This window comes from Eretmochelys imbricata, chromosome 1 (assembly GCF_965152235.1).
Source record: "Eretmochelys imbricata isolate rEreImb1 chromosome 1, rEreImb1.hap1, whole genome shotgun sequence".
Taxonomy (NCBI): domain Eukaryota; kingdom Metazoa; phylum Chordata; order Testudines; family Cheloniidae; genus Eretmochelys; species Eretmochelys imbricata.
This window is the reverse complement of record NC_135572.1, coordinates 37,020,758-37,042,985: the sequence shown is the minus strand read 5'-3', so window position 1 is coordinate 37,042,985 and position 22,228 is coordinate 37,020,758. Positions and strand designations below refer to the sequence as shown.

General features: G+C 43.8%; 1 protein-coding gene across 1 annotated transcript in view; it reads right to left on the bottom strand.

The window, feature by feature from the left end:
- Nucleotides 1-16,543: 16,543 nt before the first annotated feature.
- Nucleotides 16,544-22,228, bottom strand: part of AASDHPPT (aminoadipate-semialdehyde dehydrogenase-phosphopantetheinyl transferase) — a 66,219-nt gene continuing 60,534 nt past the window's right edge. The window contains exon 6 of the mRNA XM_077808696.1: nt 16,544-19,958. Within this exon, the coding sequence (XP_077664822.1) occupies nt 19,800-19,958 (159 nt within the window). The 3' untranslated portion in view covers nt 16,544-19,799. The remainder of the gene's footprint in view (nt 19,959-22,228) is intronic.

The following is a 22,228-nucleotide window of genomic DNA, read 5'->3' as shown; positions in this document are numbered from 1 at the left end:
CTCCAGACCCAGACTCCTAACCCAGCCAGTGTCGATCACCCCCCTCAAAACCCTAGCCACATTTCCCCCCCCTCGCCAGTCCACATCTCACCAGACTCCTTGTCCCAATCTACTCCTTTCCCTCCTCCCCAGCTGGCTTTTCCCCCCTCCACATTTGAATCAGATGGCTTCCTCCTCTGTGCTGCCTGGACCCAGAAGAGGGTCATGAGAGCAGAGGAAAGAGGTTCCTGCTGTCAGTTCTGGTGCCTAGCCCTACCCTGTCCCTGGCCCAGAGCAGCTGAGAACAGCCATTACAGTGCAGGTCCTGCTGAGCCCCCATCTGTGCCCTGGGATGGAGTACGCTCAGTCATTCTGTGGGAATGATGCATGCACAATCTGGTCAGCACTAGGAGCTGTGAGGGATGGAGCCAGCTCAAAGAAAAGGAGTACTTGTGGCACCTTAGAGACTAACCAATTTATTTGAGCATAAGCTTTCGTGAGCTACAGCTCACTTCATCGGATGCATACTGTGGAAAGTGTAGAAGATCTTTTTATACACACAAAGCATGAAAAAATATCTCCCCCCACCCCACTCTCCTGCTGGTAATAGCTTATCTAAAGTGATCACTCTCCTTACAATGTGTATGATAATCAAGTTGGGCCATTTCCAGCACAAATCCAGGTTTTCTCACCTCCCCCCCCCCCCCCGCCCACACAAACCCACTCTCCTGCTGGTAATTCTTTTTGCGAATACAGACTAACACGGCTGTTACTCTGGAGCCAGCTCAGTCGCCGTATGGGGAAAACACTGACCAACTGGGCATCTAGGAGCTCTGAGGGGATGGAACATGCTCAGTCACCAGGGGCATCATTTCAGAAAAATTCTGGGATGGAGAATCATAGAATCATAGAATATCAGGGTTGGAAGGGACCTCAGGAGGTCATCTAGTCCAACCCCCTGCTCAAAGCAGGACCAATCCCCAATTAAATCATCCCAGCCAGGGCTTTGTCAAGCCTGACCTTAAAAACTTCTAAGGAAGGAGATTCTACCACCTCCCTAGGTAACGCATTCCAGTGTTTCACCACCCTCCGAGTGAAAAAGATTTTCCTAATATCCAACCTAAACCTCCCCCACTGCAACTTGAGACCATTACTCCTTGTCCTGTCCTCTTCTACCACTGAGAATAGTCTAGAACCATCCTCTCTGGAACCACCTCTCAGGTAGTTGAAAGCAGCTATCAAATCCCCCCTCATTCTTCTCTTCTGGAGACTAAACAATCCCAGTTCCCTCAGCCTCTCCTCATAAGTCATGTGTTCCAGACCCGTAATCATTTTTGTTGCCCTTCGCTGGACTCTCTCCAATTTATCCACATCCTTCTTGTAGTGTGGGGCCCAAAACTGGACACAGTACTCCAGATGAGGCCTCACCAATGTCTAATAGAGGGGAATGATCATGTCCCTCGATCTGCTCGCTATGCCCCTACTTATACATCCCAAAATGCCATTGGCCTTCTTGGCAACAAGGGCACACTGCTGACTCATATCCAGCTTCTCGTCCACTGTCACCCCCTAGGTCCTTTTCCGCAAAACTGCTGCCTAGCCATTCGGTCCCTAGTCTGTAGCTGTGCATTGGGTTCTTCCGTCCTAAGTGCAGGACCCTGCACTTATCCTTATTGAACCTCATCAGATTTCTTTTGGCCCAATCCTCCAATTCGTCTAGGTCCCTCTGTATCCTATCCCTGCCCTCCAGGGAGAGGAGGCAAAGTTGTGTCAGCAGCCCCGCTTCCACCTCCTAGCGGAGGTCATGCCTGCTTATGGAGGTTAGTGGACCAGCAGGGGTGTCACACCCACAGCCAGCCTAGGGCAGTGATCAGGGTCTGTCATGCTCTGCGTTCCTGCCCAGACCACATATGGATGATCCTGACAAGCAAAGGAGAAGAGCATTATGGACGAGAGGCCGTATGTTAAGCAAACGGGATGCAAGATAAACACGGACCACATACTGTAGCACAAACAAATCATCTTTTAGGCCATACAGTACACTCCTGATTTAATGAAATTATGATACTATTATTGAGCCTTTGGCATGCTTCCCACTGTGTAAACATTTCTGGCTTGCATAATCCATAATTTTATTAGAGCTACTAATTTGAATGGAGGAGCAGGCAGCATGAAACTACTTACAAATGCCAACTGAAAACCATTTGTAGGTTATACAGAGAAGTGCAGCATGTAATGGCAAAACCATCTACCAATGGCTTGTCTACACACTGTAGCCATCCAGTGGAAGTACAGAGCCATTTAGCACATTACCTGTTTATGAATAAACATGTTTTAATATGACAATGAGATACAGTGATCTCCTCTATCACAGAACACCATTTCAGTGTGAAGGAGCTGCAGATAGTTTTTATTATCCCTAAATTATTACTATTTTTATCTCTGTAGAGTCTGGTGGCTCCATCTGGGCTCTGTTGTATCAGTTGTGATGCAAACATAATATGAAATCGTCCCTTCCTCAAAGCACTTACAATCTACACAGACAAGACAGAGACAGAGAGATGAAGTGACTTTATAAAAAGGTCCTAAGCAGCAGGGTCAGGAACAGAACTTAAAGGTATGTTTACACAGCAATTAAAAACCTGCAGCTGGCCCCTGCCAGCTGACTCAGGCTCGCACGGCTCGGGCTAAGGGGCTGTTTAATTACAGTATAGATGTTCAGACTTTGGCTGGAGCCCGGGCTTTAGGACCCTGCAAGATGGGAGGGTCCCAGAGCTTGGGCTACAACCCAAGCTCGAACGTCTACACTGTAATTAAACAGCACCTTAGCCTGAGCCCTGTGTGCCTGAGTCAGCAGGCATGTGCCAGCCACGGATGTCTAATTGCAATGTGGACATACCCTAGGTCTCCTGACTCCCACTCTAGTTCCCTGTCTACTAGACCACACACTCGCTCTCTAAATCAGCCCTGAGAGATGGTCCCTGAATCTCTCTAAGGCCAATGATTTCCCATTTTCCTACGGCACATGATCTATTACCAGATTATTCTCATAACTGTGGCTTTTCCTTTAATGATTATGCTAAGACTAATGCTTTGCATTTCTAGAGTGCTTTTGATCAGAGGGTCACAAAATGTTTTACGTAAAACAAACAAGCCGATCAATACGCTTGTGTGGTTGAGAAGTATGATCTCCCTTACACAGATGGGGAAATTGGGACATTGCTTCCACCTCGTATCCCTGAGCAAACTGGGTGTAAAACAATACATTATTAGAACTTTACCCAATCATTCACTTTGCATAGGTGTAAATGGCAACATTAGATGCAAAGCACTGGAGAATCAAGGCCAGAGTTTCAATCGCTTGCCTATGTCACACAGCATGACTTCAGTAGAGCAAGGAATAGAACCTACAAGATCAGGCTCCCAGTTCTGTACCATAACTATTATATTTATTTAATGTTTATATTTTCCTTTGGATTTGTACAGAGAAAGCCTAACTGACAGCTGTAGGCATTCTAATAGAACTGTAAAAAGTCTCAGTTTATATATAAATCTTAAAAATAGCAAATCCACCATGAGTCAATTCCTCCTTCTCCAACAAAACAGAAAAATCAATAGTCAGAATTCTCCCTTAGGCAGTGTACTTGACATTGACTAATGATCTGATGTACATGCCTCCCAAGTAAATAGGGGTATTTATTGTCTCCTTTTGGTTACTTTTACAGGAATATTTACAGTTTGCTACAATATGTCCATAAATGTACATGTCCAATGCACAGAGGGTGCACAGAGGTTTGAGGTGTGGTATTACTGTATACAGGTAACACCATCTATACTTGGCACAACATTGTTCTACATAAGAATATACACAGGTACTTGGTGTAAAATTGTTATATACTAATATTGATGTACACGGATTCCTCTTTGAATCTCTCCACTGGCTGCTATTTTCTTCCCTGAGCAAGTGTAAACTGTCCTTCATCAGTTTCAAGGTCAGTACCAATTTACATCTCAGGTGGTGGACTGAATCCTGGCCTCCATCCACCTTGATTTGCTCTGATCCCAAATTCCCAGGGGCACTCAGGAGTTCTCATAGCTGTGGCCCTGGCAGGAGCACAGGAGGGAACTTTCACTCCTGCACTCTTTAGCAGGCAAGCATCTGGGGGAGGAGTCTGCCCTGCAGAGATCAGCAGCTCCCCTGGAGCAGGGATTCTTCTCTGGCAGGCTTAGGGGGATCTCCAAATCACGGGAGAAGGTGGTTCAGAGGAGGTCAAATTCTGTAATTTTTAAAAAAGCTTATACTCCTGCCACTCACCAGTAATATTTTTCTATGGGTAGTCAGAAATATTAGGGTGAATGTATCGTTTTCAGGATGGTTATTTGGCTGTGATGCAACCCATGAGATTTTCTAAATTGTATCTCTCTTGCCACCTACCAATCCACCAAACAGAAATACTCGGTTTTGTTTTTTAAAGCACTTATTTTATCTGGATTCTTTTTCTGAACTGCGAGCCTAAATATATTTTAAGGATGCGCTGTCATGATGCTATTGATTTTTCTCTGGCACACTGTACATTATGTCTGAGAAGCACTAAAGATTTATGCCCCCACTCCAAAAAAAACCAAAAAAAAAAAAAAAAAACCAAAAAAAACCAACCACCCAAACTCAATCCTCTTTCTTGGTTTCTATTGCTACAAATTGGCTAGTACTGGGAACCAATCAAATGACAACAGGAAAAGCTAGACACTGTTTAACTCCACTGACACCTTTTAATATTTGTTATAGTAATATTACTTTTTTAAAAACAGTTCCTTTATGTCTTAATCTGCTTTCATTTTTCTTGTTTTCCTCAATCATGTCAAGGCATGTGTCATAAGTATAAAGGGAAGGGTAACCACCTTTCTGTACACAGAACTATAAAATCCCTCCTGGCCAGAGGTAAACCCTTTCTCCTGTAAAAGTTAAGAAGCTAAGGTAACCTCACTGGCACCTGACCAAAATGACCAATGAGGAGACAAGTTACTTTCAAAGCTGGGCGGGAACAAAGGGTCTGTCCGTCTGTGTAATACTTTTGCCGGGAACAGATCAGGAATGCTCTTCAGAACTCCTGTAAAAATTTAGTAAGCAATCTAGCTAGAAATGCATTAGATTTTCTTTTGTTTAATGGCTGGTAAAATAGCTGTGCTGAATGGAATGTATATTCCTGTTTTTGTGTCTTTTTCTAACTTAAGGTTTTGCCTAGAGGGATTCTCTATGTTTTGAATCTGATTACCCTGTGAGGTATTTACCATCCTGATTTTACAGAGGTGATTCTTTTACTTTTTCTTTAATTAAAATTCTTCTTCTAAGATCCTGATTGCTTTTTCATTGTTCTTAAGAGCCAAGGGTTTGGGTCTGTGTTCACCTTTGCAAATTGGTGAGGATTTTTAATCAAGCCTTCCCCAGGAAAGGGGGTGTAGAGCTTGGGAGGAAGACGTCTCCAAGTGGGCTCTTTCCCTGTTGTTTGTTTAACACGATTGGTGGTGGCAGCATAGGGTTCAAGGACAAGGCAAAGTCTGTACCTTGAGGAAGTTTTTAACCTGGTAAGAATAAGCTTAAGGGGGTTTTCATGCAAGTCCCCACATCTGTACCCCAGAGTTCAGAGTGGGGAAGGAACCTTGACAGCATGGTATTTAATTTCTTCTGCTGTCAGGTCTAAAATGATCTCTTTCATCAGCACAATGACCACATGAATGTATTTCCCTCCCTTTATCCCCAGTGAAATGACTGCCAGCAACCGTAGGCTTATAATGGGGCATACTTGGTTAAAAACCTTAGGGCCAGATCAGAGGTGGGCAAACTACGGCCCACGGGACCGTCCTACCTGGCCCCTGAGCTCCCGGCCAGGGAGGCTAGCCCCCAGCCCCTCCCCTGCTGTCCTCCCTCCCCTGCAGCCTCAGCTCACTGCGCTACCAGCGCTATGGCCTGCCGCTCCTGCTGGGCAGTGCGGCATGGGACTGGCTCCAGAAAGGTAGCGGGGCTGTGAGCTCCTGCTGCTCTGAGTGGCATGGTAAGGGGGTGGGGAGCAGTTGGTTATAGGCATGGGAGTCCCAGGGGGCCTGTTGGGGAGGCAGGGGTGTAAATAGGGGTCGGGGCACTCAGGGGTTGGATAGGGGGTGAGGTTCCAGGGGGGTGGTTAGGGGCAGGGGAGTCCCGGGGAGGGGCAGTCAGGGAACTAGTAGCAGGGGGAGTGGATAGGTTGGGGGTTCTGAAGGGGGGCAGTCAGGGGGCAGGAAGTGGGAGGGGAGGGGGTGGGGGCAGATGGGGGTGGGGGCCAGGCTGTTTGGGGAGGCACAGCCTTCCCTACCCAGCCCTCCAAACCATTTTGCAATGGTGATGTAGCCCTTGGGCCAAAAAGTTTGCCCACCCCGGGCTAGATCCTCAACTATTGTAAGTCAGTGTAGCTCCACTGATATTATCTTGGAGCTGTGCTGATTTGCACTAGGAGAGGAGTTCTCCCAGTTGCCATATCTCAGAGAGAAGCTAATGTTCATTTCAGAAACAGGATTTTCCCACATGAGAAAGAGGCTGGAAATGGCACATGGGGATTTTCTGCCAAAGTCATGGAGGCTCTATTTCGGTGATTCTCAAACTTTTGTACTGGCGACCCCTTTCACATAGCAAACCTCTTTATAAATTAAAAACACGTTTTTATATATTTAACACCATTATAAATTCTGGAGGCAAAGCGGGGTTTGGAGTGGAGGCTGACAGCTTGCAACCCCTCACATAATCACCTCACAACCCCCTGAGGGATTCCCAATCCCCCAGTTTGAGAACGCCTGCTCTATTTTATGTTCTGTATTCAGCCCTGTGACAGGGTGCACCACTCACCGCTTGTCTGGCACCTCCCCATATCACTCTGGGGATTAGCTCTCAAGGCCGACACCATGGTGATATGGGGAGGCACCAGACAAGGGGTTAAGAGGGCCAGGTAGACATCAAAGTCTTTCCTTCAACAGTCCTAGGCTGTCTTTCCATTCACTGCCTCAGGTGCCACGCATTCAGTGGCTCGTAGGGGAACCCAGGTCCCCCTCTACTCTGGGTTCCAGTCCAGGGATCTTAAAGCCCAGAACTGCTGGACTGATTCTCCCAGTCCTCACTGCTCCTTTCCTAAACTGCTTCCTACCTCGCCTGACTCTCCCTCCAGGTGCAGCCTGTAGAGTTAATAGGCCTACCTGGCCATCTTAACCCCTTCCAGTCCTTTGTGGAGTGGACACCCCATCACAAGTCTCTTATGGGCAAAGTAAAATAAATCAATTTTTCATTATACAAATTGTGAGGATACAATATTTCAAAGAGCTGCTGCACCGCTAGGTTATTTGTTAAAAGTCATCTTTGATATGAGATTGCAACAACCTTCAGAAATTGGCACATTCCAGTTGACATCCCTAGATTAATTTGATGTCATTTTCAAAAGGCTGTAACTAATTATCTGTAAAAGTGCAATTAATAGTTGATATTTCAATGAAATATCTGCAAGTTCAACAAGTTAAAAAAATTCCAAGAAATAATCAGGCAATTAAAAAGCAGCCACGTGAGAGAAAAGAAACATTTTCTCCACTTCTAGGAAAATGGGAACTTGTTGAACAACCAAATAACTGCTAACAGTTGCAAATAGTCATGTAGAGCAACAGTCATCCAAAAGTCCAGCACAGTTTATGGATCCTCTTTAATGCACCACAGTTAGACCAGATCCTAGACCTCCTGTGATCCTGGAGCACTCCTCTGACAGCACAAAGGGCTATAAATATGCCCTAATTGGTCAGCTGACAATTCCCATGCAGATGTGAGATGATAGACACTGAGGGCATGGGCAAACATAAGCATGGAGAAATACTACATTTCCTGTGGCTTCCAATCCAGGTCAGTGTTTGTCTTTTAAAAATAAGTTCATGGACATAACAGCTAAGTTGGAAGTGACCAGTCATTTGCATGAAATTCAACTCCATTCAAGATATGAAAAGTGAAGTAATTAGCTAAAGAGTACAGAACCAAAGCTGGAGTCCTACAACAATTTTAATGACATGCCTGAGTAAGGCACATATGAGCCCCTCTGTTTAAATGAAAAGCAAACAAACAAAAAAGTAAGTGATTAAAATATTTCAGCTTTGTATGAATTAATTGCAAAACAAAACCTAAGCCCTGAAATGTTTCCCCTCCAGAGTTACGAAGATAGTAACACTTTCTGCTTGCCTTTTAAATGCCTTGTTTAATTTACTATTTGTAATACAGCACAACCTTTAAGTCTTACAGTACAAATCCTTTTCCTGTTTTGTTTTTGCCCAGTCATTTAAGGAAACATTCTGCTACTTTCTGCAGTGATGCCTAAAGCAGCATTCTTTATTTTAATCAGCAGGAATCTGCAAAGCCCTGGGAACAGTCTGTGTTAATTACCGCTATGAAAGGTATCTGACAGACAGGCTAACATTCACCCTTGTCCAGCAGACACAGCACAAGGCATTTGCCCTATTTATGCCCTCCAAGGCTCCAAATCACAGTTTAAATGGTGCATAAGACTTGAGCAGGCTCCCTGCATAGGAGTAAATTTTACCCAAAGAGTATGTCTATTCTGCACACTCCTTACTGCAGGTATAGAATATATATCGGGGATGGCCAAACTGTGGCTCACAAACCATATGCAGCTCTCTTATAGTTAAAGTGTGACTCACAGAGCCCCCCACACCCACCTATTCTCCACCTACCAGACTGGGGGAAGCAGACCTTAGGGCTTCTGCCCAGTGGTGGGACTAGGAGCTTCTACCAGAGATGACTAGTACCTGCTGAAAAGGGTGGGGCACAATTTAAAGATTCAGCTCCCCCAACAGCTTGAGTCATGCCCCTGCTCTGACCCTCAGCAGCCTCTCCCTGTAGCTTCCAGGTGTTAGCACTGCATGGAGAGGCAGCAGCAAACAGCTGGGAGCTGCAGAGAGGGGCTGCTGCGTTAGCTTCCCAGGGAGAGGCAGCAGCAAAAGCAGTGGATCTCCCTGTAGTTCCCACCGCAGCAGCTCCCAACTTGCTGGCTCCAGCAGCTGCTGTGCATCTGACTGACTAGGGCCAGCAAACCCTGGCAAAAATTGAGGGGGGGGGCACATGACCCCATGTGCTCCCCCCCCCCCCATGCGTCAGCTCTGGTTCTGCCCAGTGGAGAGAGGGAGGTCTTGGTGCTTCAGCCCTGTGGGGTATATCTGCCAGGGTTTGGGACTTTGGCAGGAGGGGGGCTTCAGCCCTGAGCCCCGACAGGCACCTCCCAAGGGGCTGAAGCCTGAGACACCCCCCCCCCCACCCCCCAGCAGGGCTCAAGCCTTGAGACCCAGCAGGCACGCCCCGGCCCTCCAATGTCAGAAGATTGTCACATGCAACTCAGATCGTCAATAAGTTTGGCCATCCCTCGTACATATGCTGCATGCCCCCCTAGCATGGGTATAAATAGCAGTGTAGATGGTGAGGCACTGCTTAAGGAAGTAAAGACACTCCTGAATCTTGGGGGTATTTGCGCTACACAGTTTTCTACATGCCCCCGCAGTGCCTCCCCCATCTACCCTGCTATTTTTAGTCACACTCTCCCTGCCACCAGTCTGTCCCCACTCAGGAAAGGGAAAGGGCTCTGGCAGGAGGGAGGCAGGAGGGAAGGGGTCTGGTAGCTCCGCACTGCTAGAGCCTTTTTCTGCTTCAGAGAGCTGAGGGAGCCTTTTCTCATCACAGGGAAAGACCCCATTAGTAGAGAAAAGCTCTGGCTGGGAGGAAGCTGCCATGAAAGGCACTGGCAGCAGGGAGCTGCCGGAGCCTTTCCTCACTGTCTGCCCCCTGCCAGAGCCTTTCACAGAGTTACACACAACAATGTGGACACAGCCTGTCCACATATACTACATGCTGCCACCCCAGGCACCTTGAAGTCCAAAATCAGGCAAATCTCAATGCCTTTGTGGAATTCAGATTGGGGCTAAACACAACTGTTCACAGAAAATTTAAGTGCAACCTTCCCTTTATCAAGCTGCTGAAAATGTAAAATGTGCACAGCAGAATAGGTTTTATTGCCCTTGTCTTTAAAATTATTTTTCAGGGGTTGTCTGTATATTCTTTTCATGTATTTTAGGTAAATGCTATTTCTCTTTGGAGTTTCTTTCCTCAGATTTATAAACTTTGTTAGTGGAACACGTTTCACTTGACCACAAAGACTCATTTCGTATCTAACCGGGATGTAGACGTCTTGGAAGAACCATGGTATTTCAAAGGGTGCCCGCTTAACTGTCACAAGGGCTGGATTTCATCAGAATAGAACAAGTGAATTAATATTTGATGCATGTCACAGAAGAGATTATTGTAAGTGATCTGAACCCATCCTGTCTCCTTAATTAATCTTTTCATGTGTATGGGCATGTTTTAGTTCCCTGGGATTAAGAAATATAGATTCATGTCTCCCAGCTGCACTTCAGCCTGTTCTCACTTCGCTTCAAGATCAATTCAAATGTCACAGAAATTGCCACATGAAAAAAGAAACTGATTTGAAGCAAAACTGCTGTTATTCATCATGGAAAAAAATATGCTTTATTCCTTTTGACAGTACATTACAACTGTTGTAAACTGAATTTTTCTGTATTGTTAGTTAAGTCTCTATGACTGTAATTCATATAACCCTTCACAAAGTTATTTGTGCCTAAATTAAAATCAAATCAAAATGCAAACATAGAAGATCCATTTTGCTGTTAAAGGATGAACAGTTTGGGGCAGTTTTTCCATCAGAGAGCTTCCTAGGCATGTTCTCCCAAGCTATTGAAGTGTATCCACTACTTTCTGAAACAATGTTTTTGAATTGTTTGTTATTCACAGCACATGTATCATAACTAAAGGTTGCAGGGAAACATGGACCATTTCTTTAATTAACAAGGATGGGATCCATGAAAGTACCAAGTCTTGGGTTTAGGAGCTTAAGTCCCAGTCTTGGCTCCACTGTGATCGACAAAACACCCACTGAACCCTGTAGGTGCCAATGTTTTTCAGAGTAAAAGCTACCTAGGGGCCTTTGTTCCTGCCTCTGGGCATGCACACTGCTGCCTCCCTCTATGCATACGGGCACCTATCTCCTGCCTAAGCCCAGAGCGATCCATGAACCAGAAGAGGCATTTGGCCACCTAAGTCCTGTGCTGGGCAAAATCCTGTACCTGGCCTCTGAGGCCAAAATCCAGCTGGAGGAGGTGGTGCCCACCTTATAACTTTTAGCTCAGTAGTTACAAGGGCCAGAGAAAGAGAGAGAGAATGACTCCATAATGCAGTGTTTAGGGTAGCCATCTGGGAGGTCTGAGACCCTGGTCCAGTCCCCTGCTTCAACCACTTTTTTTAAAAAAAATATTTAAATGCAAAATTAGAGATTGAGGGAGCCCACATCAGACTGTCTCGTGGCTCAGTAGCTAGAGCACTCTCCTGAGAAGTGAGACCCCCATGGTCAAATACTTTTTTCCCCTCTGGCAGAGTGGGGAATTCAACCTGGGTCTCCCACATCCTAGGGGAGGCAGGGGTGCTGTAACCATGGGGCTATAAGTTTATAAGGTGGGCAGCACCACCACCTCCTCTTGCAGCTGTTTTGTGTGGAATGAGGTAAGCTCCAAAGTCATTTCCACAAAAAATTACTGAGTCACCTAAGGTGCCTTACTACAAGAGACTGGTTCCAATTCTTGAATTGCTACTCAGAGCTAGGAGCCTCCCTGCAGCCTGGAGTTAGGAGCCTATCTCTGAGTGGGGCAGAGCTTATAACACACTCTTCTTGTCAGCATCTTGCATTGGTTAGCTTAGGTGGCTCCACACCTAGTGGGCTGGCTTTTGTGGATCACATTATAAGGTGTCTCTCTCTTCCCATTCATTGTATAAGGAGCCTAGGTGCCTAACTTGGCTTTGAGGATCACAGTGTTGTGACTGTGATTTCCTAGGTGCCTAAAAGTTAGGTGCTGTGATGCTCAGCGTTGCAATGCCCAAGTCTCTCGTGGATCCCCCGCCAAGTGATTTTGTCCTTGCTGAAGCAGATTTCCTACATCAAAAGTAAATTATCTGATGAATTATCTATTTGTCCAGTATTAGCTCTTCTTCTAGTTCAGAATGTGACCAAGAAATTAAACTTTATAAAGTGGAATATTAGGCAGGTTCTCTAATATCTATTTACAGCATTGTGCTCCCTTCATGGCTTTATGATGTGGCACATAGGTATCCCTTAGATAATGCAGGACAAACAGTATTTGTAAAGCTAAACGATACATCTCCTAGATATTGCTCACAAATGACATTCTTTTCTTGTAATTTTTGTGGTGAATGAATATCCATTACAAAACTCTCAAGCTCCTGTCTTTGTTTTACAGAGTGGTTTCAAAAGCAAGTCAGAAGAAGGGCTGCTCATTTATCATTTTCTTACCTGAACATCAATTATTGGAGGCGGGAGGAGGCAGAGGGGGAGAGAAGTGTCACCATGCCTCAGTGGGTCACAACTGAGAATGCCAGATTCAGGAGAAATTCTTGAGAAATAGGGCAGACTCATTCCAACCTGGTGGTTATTTTATGATTAGATTACACCACACCAGTAAGTCTCACCACACTGGTGAACAAGAAGTCAAAAATGCAGTCTCCTTAGGCATTCCAGCCCTTATTTCACCACCCAGACGCTAGCCTTTATGATGAGTGGTTATTGAAAACCTATTTCATCAAAGGGATCAGGCACTTAGCCAGGTCAATATATAATTCAGATCTTACCCAATAATCATGCCAATCCTTTAGTAACTAAAAGCTAAAAGTTTATTAGTAAATAAAAAAAGAGTTAAAATGGTTAATAGATCATGTACATAGAATAATGGCAATGTTCTCGTATCAGGTTTGTAGTAATGAAGCTCCTCAGTCAATCGTCCAGTATGTTCCTTTTCATTGTAAATCCAGCCCAGAGAATCAGAGCAGGAAAGAAGCAACACAGAGATGTTTCACGGGTCTTTTATATCCTCTGCCGTGTGCTTAAAATTTTACTGTCCCAAACAAAACTCAAGTCCCTGTCTGTGAAAAGTTAGTGGCACAAGATGGAGTCCAGGGTAACATGAGCAAATCACATGTCCTTACATGGTTTGTTGACTCACAGGGGCAGCCATTGGCCATATCTGTGTTAAGGAGTCCAAAGGAAGACTTACCTGGTGGAATGAGTCTCCTCTATGACCCATTGTAAGAGTTAAATGTCTTTAATGGACCATCAACACAAAGCTGTCTGGCTTCAATGCAGATTTCACCTGGTGGGTGTTACCCCAGGAACAAACATACTTGGGAAATAGATATTTAGCCAATATTCTAACTTTAGATACAGTGATGATTAAAGCTACAATTTTATTTATGAGTATTTTTAGTAAATGTCATGGACAGGTCATGGGCAATAAACAAATATTCATGGCCAGTGACCTGTCCATAAGCATGATTAAATCTTGAGGGGGGCGGGTGCTGGAAGGGCCACTGCTGGGGGAGGAGTGGCACTTGGAGCCAGCGGCACCAGCTGCTGGGGGCCGGAGACTATGGCTGACCCCAGTGCTGCTCCAGCAGCGGCTGGTGTAGTTGTCCTGGGAGCCACCTGAGCAGCTGGTGAGCTGAGCACACCGACCTCTGCAGAAATCATGGGAGGTCATGCAAAGTCACAGAATCCGTGACCTCCATGACAGACACGGAGCCCTAGTGATGATACACGGATTTAAACAAGATAATCTTATTTAGCAAATCATAACTTTTCCATTGAAAGCTTACATAATATATTTTGTACAAGATTTGTTGCAATTTGTGCTCCACTTCAGGTGACTTCTGAGCAGTATCCCCAGAAAGAGGTGGCAGTTTCAGAACAGGGTGCAGAACTGAAGATAGTACTGCAGAGCCAAGTGCCCCATCAGACGGCAGGGAGCAATGCTTTGAAAACGTATGGATTGAAGTCCAGATAGTGGCTCTACATATCTCAGATATAGAAATATTCTTCACAAATGCAGTAGAGGTTGCCTGTGACCTGGCTGAATGTGCCCTTATCCTCTGGGGAAGGGGGGGGTGGGGGGAAGGGCGCCAAGGACCTGCAGATACATAACAGGTAGAGATACAACTTGATATCCATTTTGAAAGTCTTTGAGCAGATATGGGAGTCCTCTTCGATCTATCTGCGGAGGAGACAGAGTCTAGGTGATCTCCTAACCTGCTTAGCCCTATCCAGTTAGAAGGCCAAGGCCCTTCTAACATCCGGGGTATGGGAATAGAATCCCTGCTCAGAACCATAAGGCTTCAAAAAATACTAGTAGATGGATAGATTGGTTAAGATGCAAATCCAATGTAACCTTCGGTAGGAACTTAGAATGTGGACAGAAATAGACTTTATAGTTAAAGAATTTCGTACAGGGGGAATCTGCCATCAAGGCTCCAATCTCCCTGGCCTTAAGGGCTCACATGATGACAGCTAAAAAAACCATCTTCCTAGATAAATGAAATAGGGATCAGGTTGCCAGTTATTCAAATGGAGGTCTTGTGAGGTGGGCCAAAACCAGGCTGAGGTCCCAAGACAAGATGGGGTATCTAATGTAGGGGAAGAGATTACCCAGACCCTTAATAATTCTGGGATGATACTGGATGAGCAAAAATGGAGAATCCCTTGACCAGGCAATGAAAGGCTGCTATGGCAGCCAGATGTATCTTGACTGAATTGATAGATAAGCTGGATGTCTTCAGATCCAGCAGGTAATCCAGGATGAGGGAAAAGGGAACCAATTCAGGGTGGAGGTAGCGACAACCACAGCAATGGACAAAGCTTTTCCATTTCTGCAGGTAAGTAGGTTGATGTTTTTCTACTATACCTCCGGAAAGCAGGAAGCCTCTATTCCCAAGAACCATCCGGGAACCAAGCCGAGGCATAGAACCACTAGGTTGGGGTAACGAGCGCCACCCACATCCTAAAACAGGAGATGAAGAATGGTGGGGAGCTTGATCAATGGTTGGACACAGAATTGAAGCAAGCAAGTGTACCAAGCTTGTCTTGGCTAGGTAGGTACTTTGAGAATAACTCTGGCCTTGTACTGCCTTATCTTGTTTGGTACCCTTAGAATTAGGAGCATTGGGAGAAAGGCATAGAACAGACTCTTCTTCCATGGTAGAAGGAAAGTGTCCCCCAGGGAGTGGTGACCCAGACCCCCACTCTTCCCTTGAACAGAACAGAGGGCACTTCCTGTTCTCGGAGGTGGCAAAAAGTTCGATCTCTGGCAGCCCCCATCTCCTGAATATGCTGTGAGGAACCTGAGGGAGTGTTCAACTCCCATTCATAATTGTGGGAGAAATGTCTGCTAAGGACATTAGGTGGGGTGTTCTGGATGCCCAGGAGGTAGACCGTTGAAATCTGGATATGGTGGGCTATACACCAGTTCCAGAGTTTTATGTCTTTCTTGGCATACAAGGAGCAGGATCTTGCTCCTTCCTGCTTGTTGATGTAGCATATGCAGGACATATTGTCCATTGTGACCCTGACTGGCTTGTCCCTGATGAGGGGTAGGAAATGGAGGCAAGTGTTCCTGACTGCCCTGAGCTCCAATAGGCTGATGTGAAGACTGGCATTGTGGGTTGCTCACCCACCTTGAACCATGAGGGTGTCAAGGTGGGCTCTGTCGGTTGTTAGACACTGATGTGGTTGGGCGAGAGAAAAGGACACCCACACGGATGTTGAGTTGCTCTTTTCACCAGTTTAGGGAGTTCTTTACATGCAAGGGGCAAGTTGCCTGCCTGTCCCAGGTGTCCCTGCTTGGACAGTAGGTTGTTCTGTATCAACCCTGGAAGCAGTGGAGGTGTAGTCAGGTGTGATTGGTTACAAAGGTGCAAGCTGCCATATAGCCCAAGAATTGAAGACACTCTGTGTATATATATATATTCCATATACATATTACTCAAAGAAGAACTCAAAGCTCCTTACACCATTAACAAATTAAGCCTTCTTGCAAATTAAACAAGGGCTCTATGGGGGCTTACTTCTCCCACCACTAAAACGCAGTTATCTCTGATGCGGAAAACAGTATCTGTTCAACAGCACACATCTGCCACAGTTTAAGGCAGGAAGTGAAGAATACTGTACCTTACCCAATCAAAGCTGCAGAAGAAAGTTAGGTAGACAGAATGTAATTATCCTACTGGTATTTGGCCAGAAGAAAGGGAATAACATGCTTACTCTTACGAAAAGTGATATGAAAGCTTTAATGACCACAAGCGGTCAGAATCCTAGTTTTATGCCTCATCTGCAAGATGTCACCTCCAGCACCATACTGTCCTGTGCTCTAGCATAGATTCTATACTGATTAAGAGCACAGCATTATGCCTATTGACTCACTAATGTTACTTGCCTCAGGTTCTTGGTGTTCCTTGGAAACCTCCTATCTAATAATAACACAAGTCAAACTCTACTTAGCTTGAGAGGTCACCTCAAAAAGGTGTCTGGCTGTAAGCAAACAACCTTTATTATTTAAAAAACAGCAGAACAGATCCAGAATGCTAGAACAATAATTCAATTTTAGAAGAAGTTTTTATTTCAATAAACAAAAACCTTAGAACTTCTCATTAATGTAAGAGTACATAACAATGTAGAATATTTACAATATTTGGATATTAAAACTTTGTACAGAATGTGCATGACATATGCCAAAAACATGATTACTTCCCCAAGGATGTTACAAACTAAAAAACAACATGAACAAACACCATCAAAGTAAACAGAGTTGTGCATGGTCACTAAAGCTGGGAAGCATCATCCAACAGGTAGTTTTTCCAAGAGAGATGATGCTCATGTGCATATTTGTAGCCTCATTTCTAGCTTATATTTCTTTTTCATATCCAGGTCTTTCTAGCAACATCTTTTTTATGTTGATTTGTTAATGTGGTTAGCTGTGAACATATCAGTGCTTTACACCTTTTTTTTTTAAAAAACTGAAAACCAACATTAGTTTTAGCTAACATGTTCATTATTTCAGCCCATTTGCTTCTGTAATATAGTAAGAAGATAAATCTTGATAGCGTAAGCCTGCTTGAGTCATATGACCTACTTCGTACAGCCATATACTCATGTCAAATGACAACATAACGCTCTTTTCACACAGATGCAAAGTGTCTTAAAAGTATTTCTGTCACTAAACTATAATCTTTACATAAGACACTTTAAAACCACAGACATATGCCAAAGTTAAACACATTTATCACAATTTGTACCATGGTATTTCTGTAAAGAACGAAGTTAAAAAATCTAGCCCTAAAGCATTAAATAGATAGATCATTTACAGCAATATTAAGGATTTCACCTTGGATATTCAATTACACTAACTCTTCTATACATGACCATAATGTTGATTTTAATGTGTGCTCCACATGCATAACACTGTTTAAAGAAGAGATTCAGTTTATTTTCTAAATAATTATTTACAGCAGTAGTATATGCTCAGAAAACAATTCTTATGATTGTGAGAATAATTGTTCACATACCCAGGGTATTACAAGATCTTAGTGTATAGACATGTGAAACTCTTATACCCTTATGATTGCTCCTTTTCTGTGCATATGAATGTAAAATAATTCTATCAGTAGTGCTAAGATCTGAAATTGTAGATACATATGACTCATCTGAGTTTCCACAAGCCAACACTATCTCTTACCATTACTGCTTGATAAAATTTGCAAAAGTTAGATTAATCCTGTTTTTTTACCCAGAGCAACAGAAATTCAACTGTAAAGGAAATCTGTGTATTGTGAGGATTTGGAGTCTTCCTAGTGATTCTGCCTGGTCTTTCATAATCAATGCTTTTTTGGGGGGTGAGTGGTGGAAGAGTTTGGAGGAGTACCAACCCTTAAGTTTCTAAACTTTCTTGTTACAGATACAGCCTTGAAAATGGACAACCTTATTAGTTATTAGCCAGCCAAAAGAAGTGTTATCAGGATTAACTCCCATGCCTAAATGTGATCACCTACAACAGTGCGAATTATTTCACTGCAGATGATAAAATTTATTATGCACTTGCCAATGGGGCTTAGTGTTTGCAGTGCGGACTGATAAAAAACACTGGATTCTCAGTTTGGTCTGAAACACCAGCAGCAGTGACAATTAAGACCAACAACTAATAAACAGGATTATTTTTAAACATCTATTGTAGTCTGGAAAAAAGCATCTATCAACAAATCCTTATTACAGCTATTATTTTAGCAAATAAAATTAAAATTTTACAATCAGCAGGGTATAATGGACTTAGTGCTGGTTTTCTCCATTAAGAAATTTCCCTTGACTTTACAGAATAACCTTGGCCCCTGGGGGACTCCTAACCCAAGATCCAATAGTCATTACACTTTCAGTACTACAAATTCTTAATTTTCAGATTCACTCCTACCTACAGGGTAAAGCTGTAATGACAGAGAATTATGTAATTATTTATTAATTAATGGCTCAATTAAAAAGTATGCTGTAAAAGCGGGCAAAAGGATCATTTTAACTGGTATTATTTGAGCGTGAAGAAGTGATTATCCACATCAGCAGCATGGGAGCTTCTGTAAGACCATAAAACCTATTTCCTTTCTGCCTCAAATCCTATATCAGAGGTGCAAGTTTAAAGGTTATAATACAAGCAGGCCTTCACCCAATCAGAATGCAGGGCAACAGCCAATTTGGGCACAATCCTACTCTCACTGAAGTCAACATGAATTTTGTTTGACTACAATTGGAAGAGAATTGAGCCTTTTATTCTGAAGTAATGATTCTGGTCAGTATCCATTCCCTGCACCTTTCAAATGACCTCAAATATCCACACTTCATAGATTAAAAAAGAGGATACACAAAGGGAAAAAGTATTCTTTGGAAAGGACAAGACAAATAGTCTGAAATTGTCTTCCAGCACCTATTGCTCTCTCCCAAGTCTCCCTGAAGTCTATATGACAATGCAATACTCTACATCCCCCAGCTCCAGGTCTGCAGCCCTGCTTGGAAAAGGGCACACACTGCTTATGTATTTAAAAAATAGCGGTCCCCAGAAATAAAGAGAACATAGATGCAAATATGGGTCCAGAAACGCGGAACTACTGCGGGGCATGTATCCACTTCTGAGGAATGAGATATCTAAAGGAGAGGCAAACTATATACTATTAGTGGAGAGACTCATCAGTACAGATAATTCTGAGGAGGTGGCTGACTGTGTGAGACATACCTCACCAAAAGCCCAGGACTTAGAACACTCTCAAACTGGTTTTACACAGCTGTAGATCCATTAACTTCAAATAAATTTGATAATTTTACATAGAACTTTTGCTATGAAGTAATAGTACCATCATCATTAACCAACTGTTTTACTTTGGCTTTGCCCAGCTACTTTGGAATAAAATTATGATTTCATGAGAGAGAGGCAATAATATCACTTAAACATCAGCAGAAATTATGAAAACACATTTTCTTTAAATATTAAACACTTGTTCCTCATCAAGAGCAGCATTAATGCAGCTCTGTTCACTGCTATTGGCAGTGAGTAATCAGAGATATGAGAATCATAGAGGCAAATTACACAATGAAAAAAAGGTGCAGGGTCAATTTAGATCTTTTACTTCACAGTTTATTTAGCCTGACATGATCTCAGCATATGGGAAAGGGGGTAAAAGGTGGCAGGTTTGTGAGGCTGGGAAACCAAATCTTGGTCTAAAAGGGGAAATGGATACACACACTCAAATTAAGCTTCGCAGACTAACAATGTGTGGTCTTTGAAAGATTTCAGTTTCTTTTCTTGGAAACACAGTCTTATCTTGAATGAGTACTCTGGCGTGCTGGGCACTCCTGTTTGGAACAAAAGTTATCCCAGTATGTAGGGTCTTCAGGTGCTATAGGAACACCAGCGGCAACTAAATCATCAAAAGTCAATACCTGGAATTGTGGCTGAGTCAGGTCTTTAGGAAGAACCTAAGGAAAATACATTTTAGTGTAAGTCGGAAGCATGGACAAATTTCACTCCTCTCCCTCTCCCCCACCCAAACCAGTTTAAACTGTTGTAAATACTAAAAAGAATAATTTTAAAATGTTCAGATTGATATGGATGTGATAAAAAAATTAACCTTAAATATGTTAAGATGCACAGTAGTGGGGATGCAGATAATATAGTCCTAGAGACTGATGTTTTAGTGAATAAAATAAAATAAAAGAATAAAATGGAAAAGGAAAAAAGTGCCAGGGAATCTAAGATTCATAAATATTAAGGCCTATAAAGAAGGGCTATTTATCCTTCAGTAACTCTGGTTCTTTGAAATGTTGTCATTCGTGTGGATCCCACTGTAGGTGTGTATATGCCTCATACATCAGAGATCAGATTCTTCTAAACAGCAGTATTGGTCATGGAAATGTGTGCACCCTGCGTCTGCTGATGCTCCCATGAAAAAAATCACACATGGCGGTGAAGTGGAGACCATCCCTGTGGGGCATGAGTTGGCACCACAACATTCCTATGCATTTGGTGCCTTGCTGGGGAGTAAACAGGCCTGTCCCAGAGCTCCAGGGGCACATACATGTGCCGACATACGGCTGAATGCCACAAGGAATATCCCTATTATTGTAGATGGATTGGATCTTATCTCAGGTAGCAGTGATTGCAACAACAGGAAGTGGTTCTCACGCAGGTACACTCTGTATGATCTGGAGTCTACTGTAGCTTTTATGAAGTCTATCATTTGCAATAGGATAAAATATTATTTTTACCTTTGTATTTCACCAGGAGGGACAGTGGGATCCTTGCTGCCTCTTGCTGGGACCTGTCTCTGATCAGTCAGTCATCCAGGTAAGGGTAGATATGACAGCCCTGCCTTCCCAAGTGTGCTGCAACCACAACTAGGCATTTTGTAATGATTGTCAGCATAGTGGATAGGCTGAATGGCAGTACCTTGTTTGGCTAATGGTTGGGCCTCATCTTAGGTACTACCTGTGGGCCAGATGGATGGCTATGTGGAAGTATGCCTTTTGCAAGTCGAGAGCCATGAACCAATTCTCAACCTGCAGAGATGGAATGATGGAGGCATTACTATCCTGAATCTGAGGCAGCATATTAGTTGAGCGTCCTCAGGTCTAGGAAAGGATGAAGACACCCATTCTTCTTTGGGATAAAGAACTATGGAGAGCAGAAGCCGTTCCTATGGCTCCTAGATGAAGCAATGAGGACACTTCTGTTTGCAACAGGATCTTGTGAGAATGATGCTGGAAGAGGGATGGGGAAGGAGAAGTAGGGAAATGTGTGGAGATTAATAGAGTAGCCGAGGGCAATGATGTCTTACACCCATTTGTCTAATGTAATGGTCGATCAAGCTCCATGGAAATGGACAAGGCAGACAAGGATCAACTCCAGTGTGACTCTCAACACTCCTGTCAAGCCTGTTGGCTCTGTGACTGTGTCAGGTGTGTGATGGAGGAGGTCAATGGGTTTCTCCTGGAATACCTGGATATTTTCTGAGGCAGGTACTCAGCTTGTGGTCATGAGAGTATGAAGTCCCTGCCGGGGCTGACACTCAAAGTTTCTGGTAAGGAACCAGGGTGCAAATCCCAAAGGACCTTAACACAGCCTTTGAGTCTTTAGAGTTCCATCCTCTCAAAGGGCAGGTTCTCGATGGTGGCTTGCACTTCTTGAGGTACCCTGGAAGCTAACAGCCAAGATGTCCATCTCATTGTGATGGCCCTGGCCACTGACCTTGTTGCCATGTCATTTGCATCCATGGCCAGCTGTAGTACCATCCTCACAACAGTTTGGCCTTCTTTTATTATTTCTTTTAGCTATTCCCTGTGCTCCTGCAAGGGAGTTTGATAGGCAGGGAGTGACACACTCTCGGGGAGAAAGTCATAGTTCATGAACAAGGCCTGGTAGTTCACCACTGGGAGCTGAAATGAGGAATACACTTTAACCAAACAGGTTGAATTTCTTCGGGTTTTTGTTTTTTGGAGTATCTTTTGATTTCTCCTGGATTGCAGACACTACTTGGAACCCTGTGTTTGGGTGGCTATAAAATGCTCAAAGCCCTTTGAGGATACCTGGTCTCTTTTCTCCATTCACTTAGAGGAGGCAGGAAGAGTGGCCAGGGTACCTTAGCTGGTTCTAGTATGCTCTCATAGATGGGAAAGGCAATTCTGACTTCAGTAGTTATATTGAGAATATCAAAACAGCATAAGGGTCTTCTTTGGTCTGACTGTTGTTT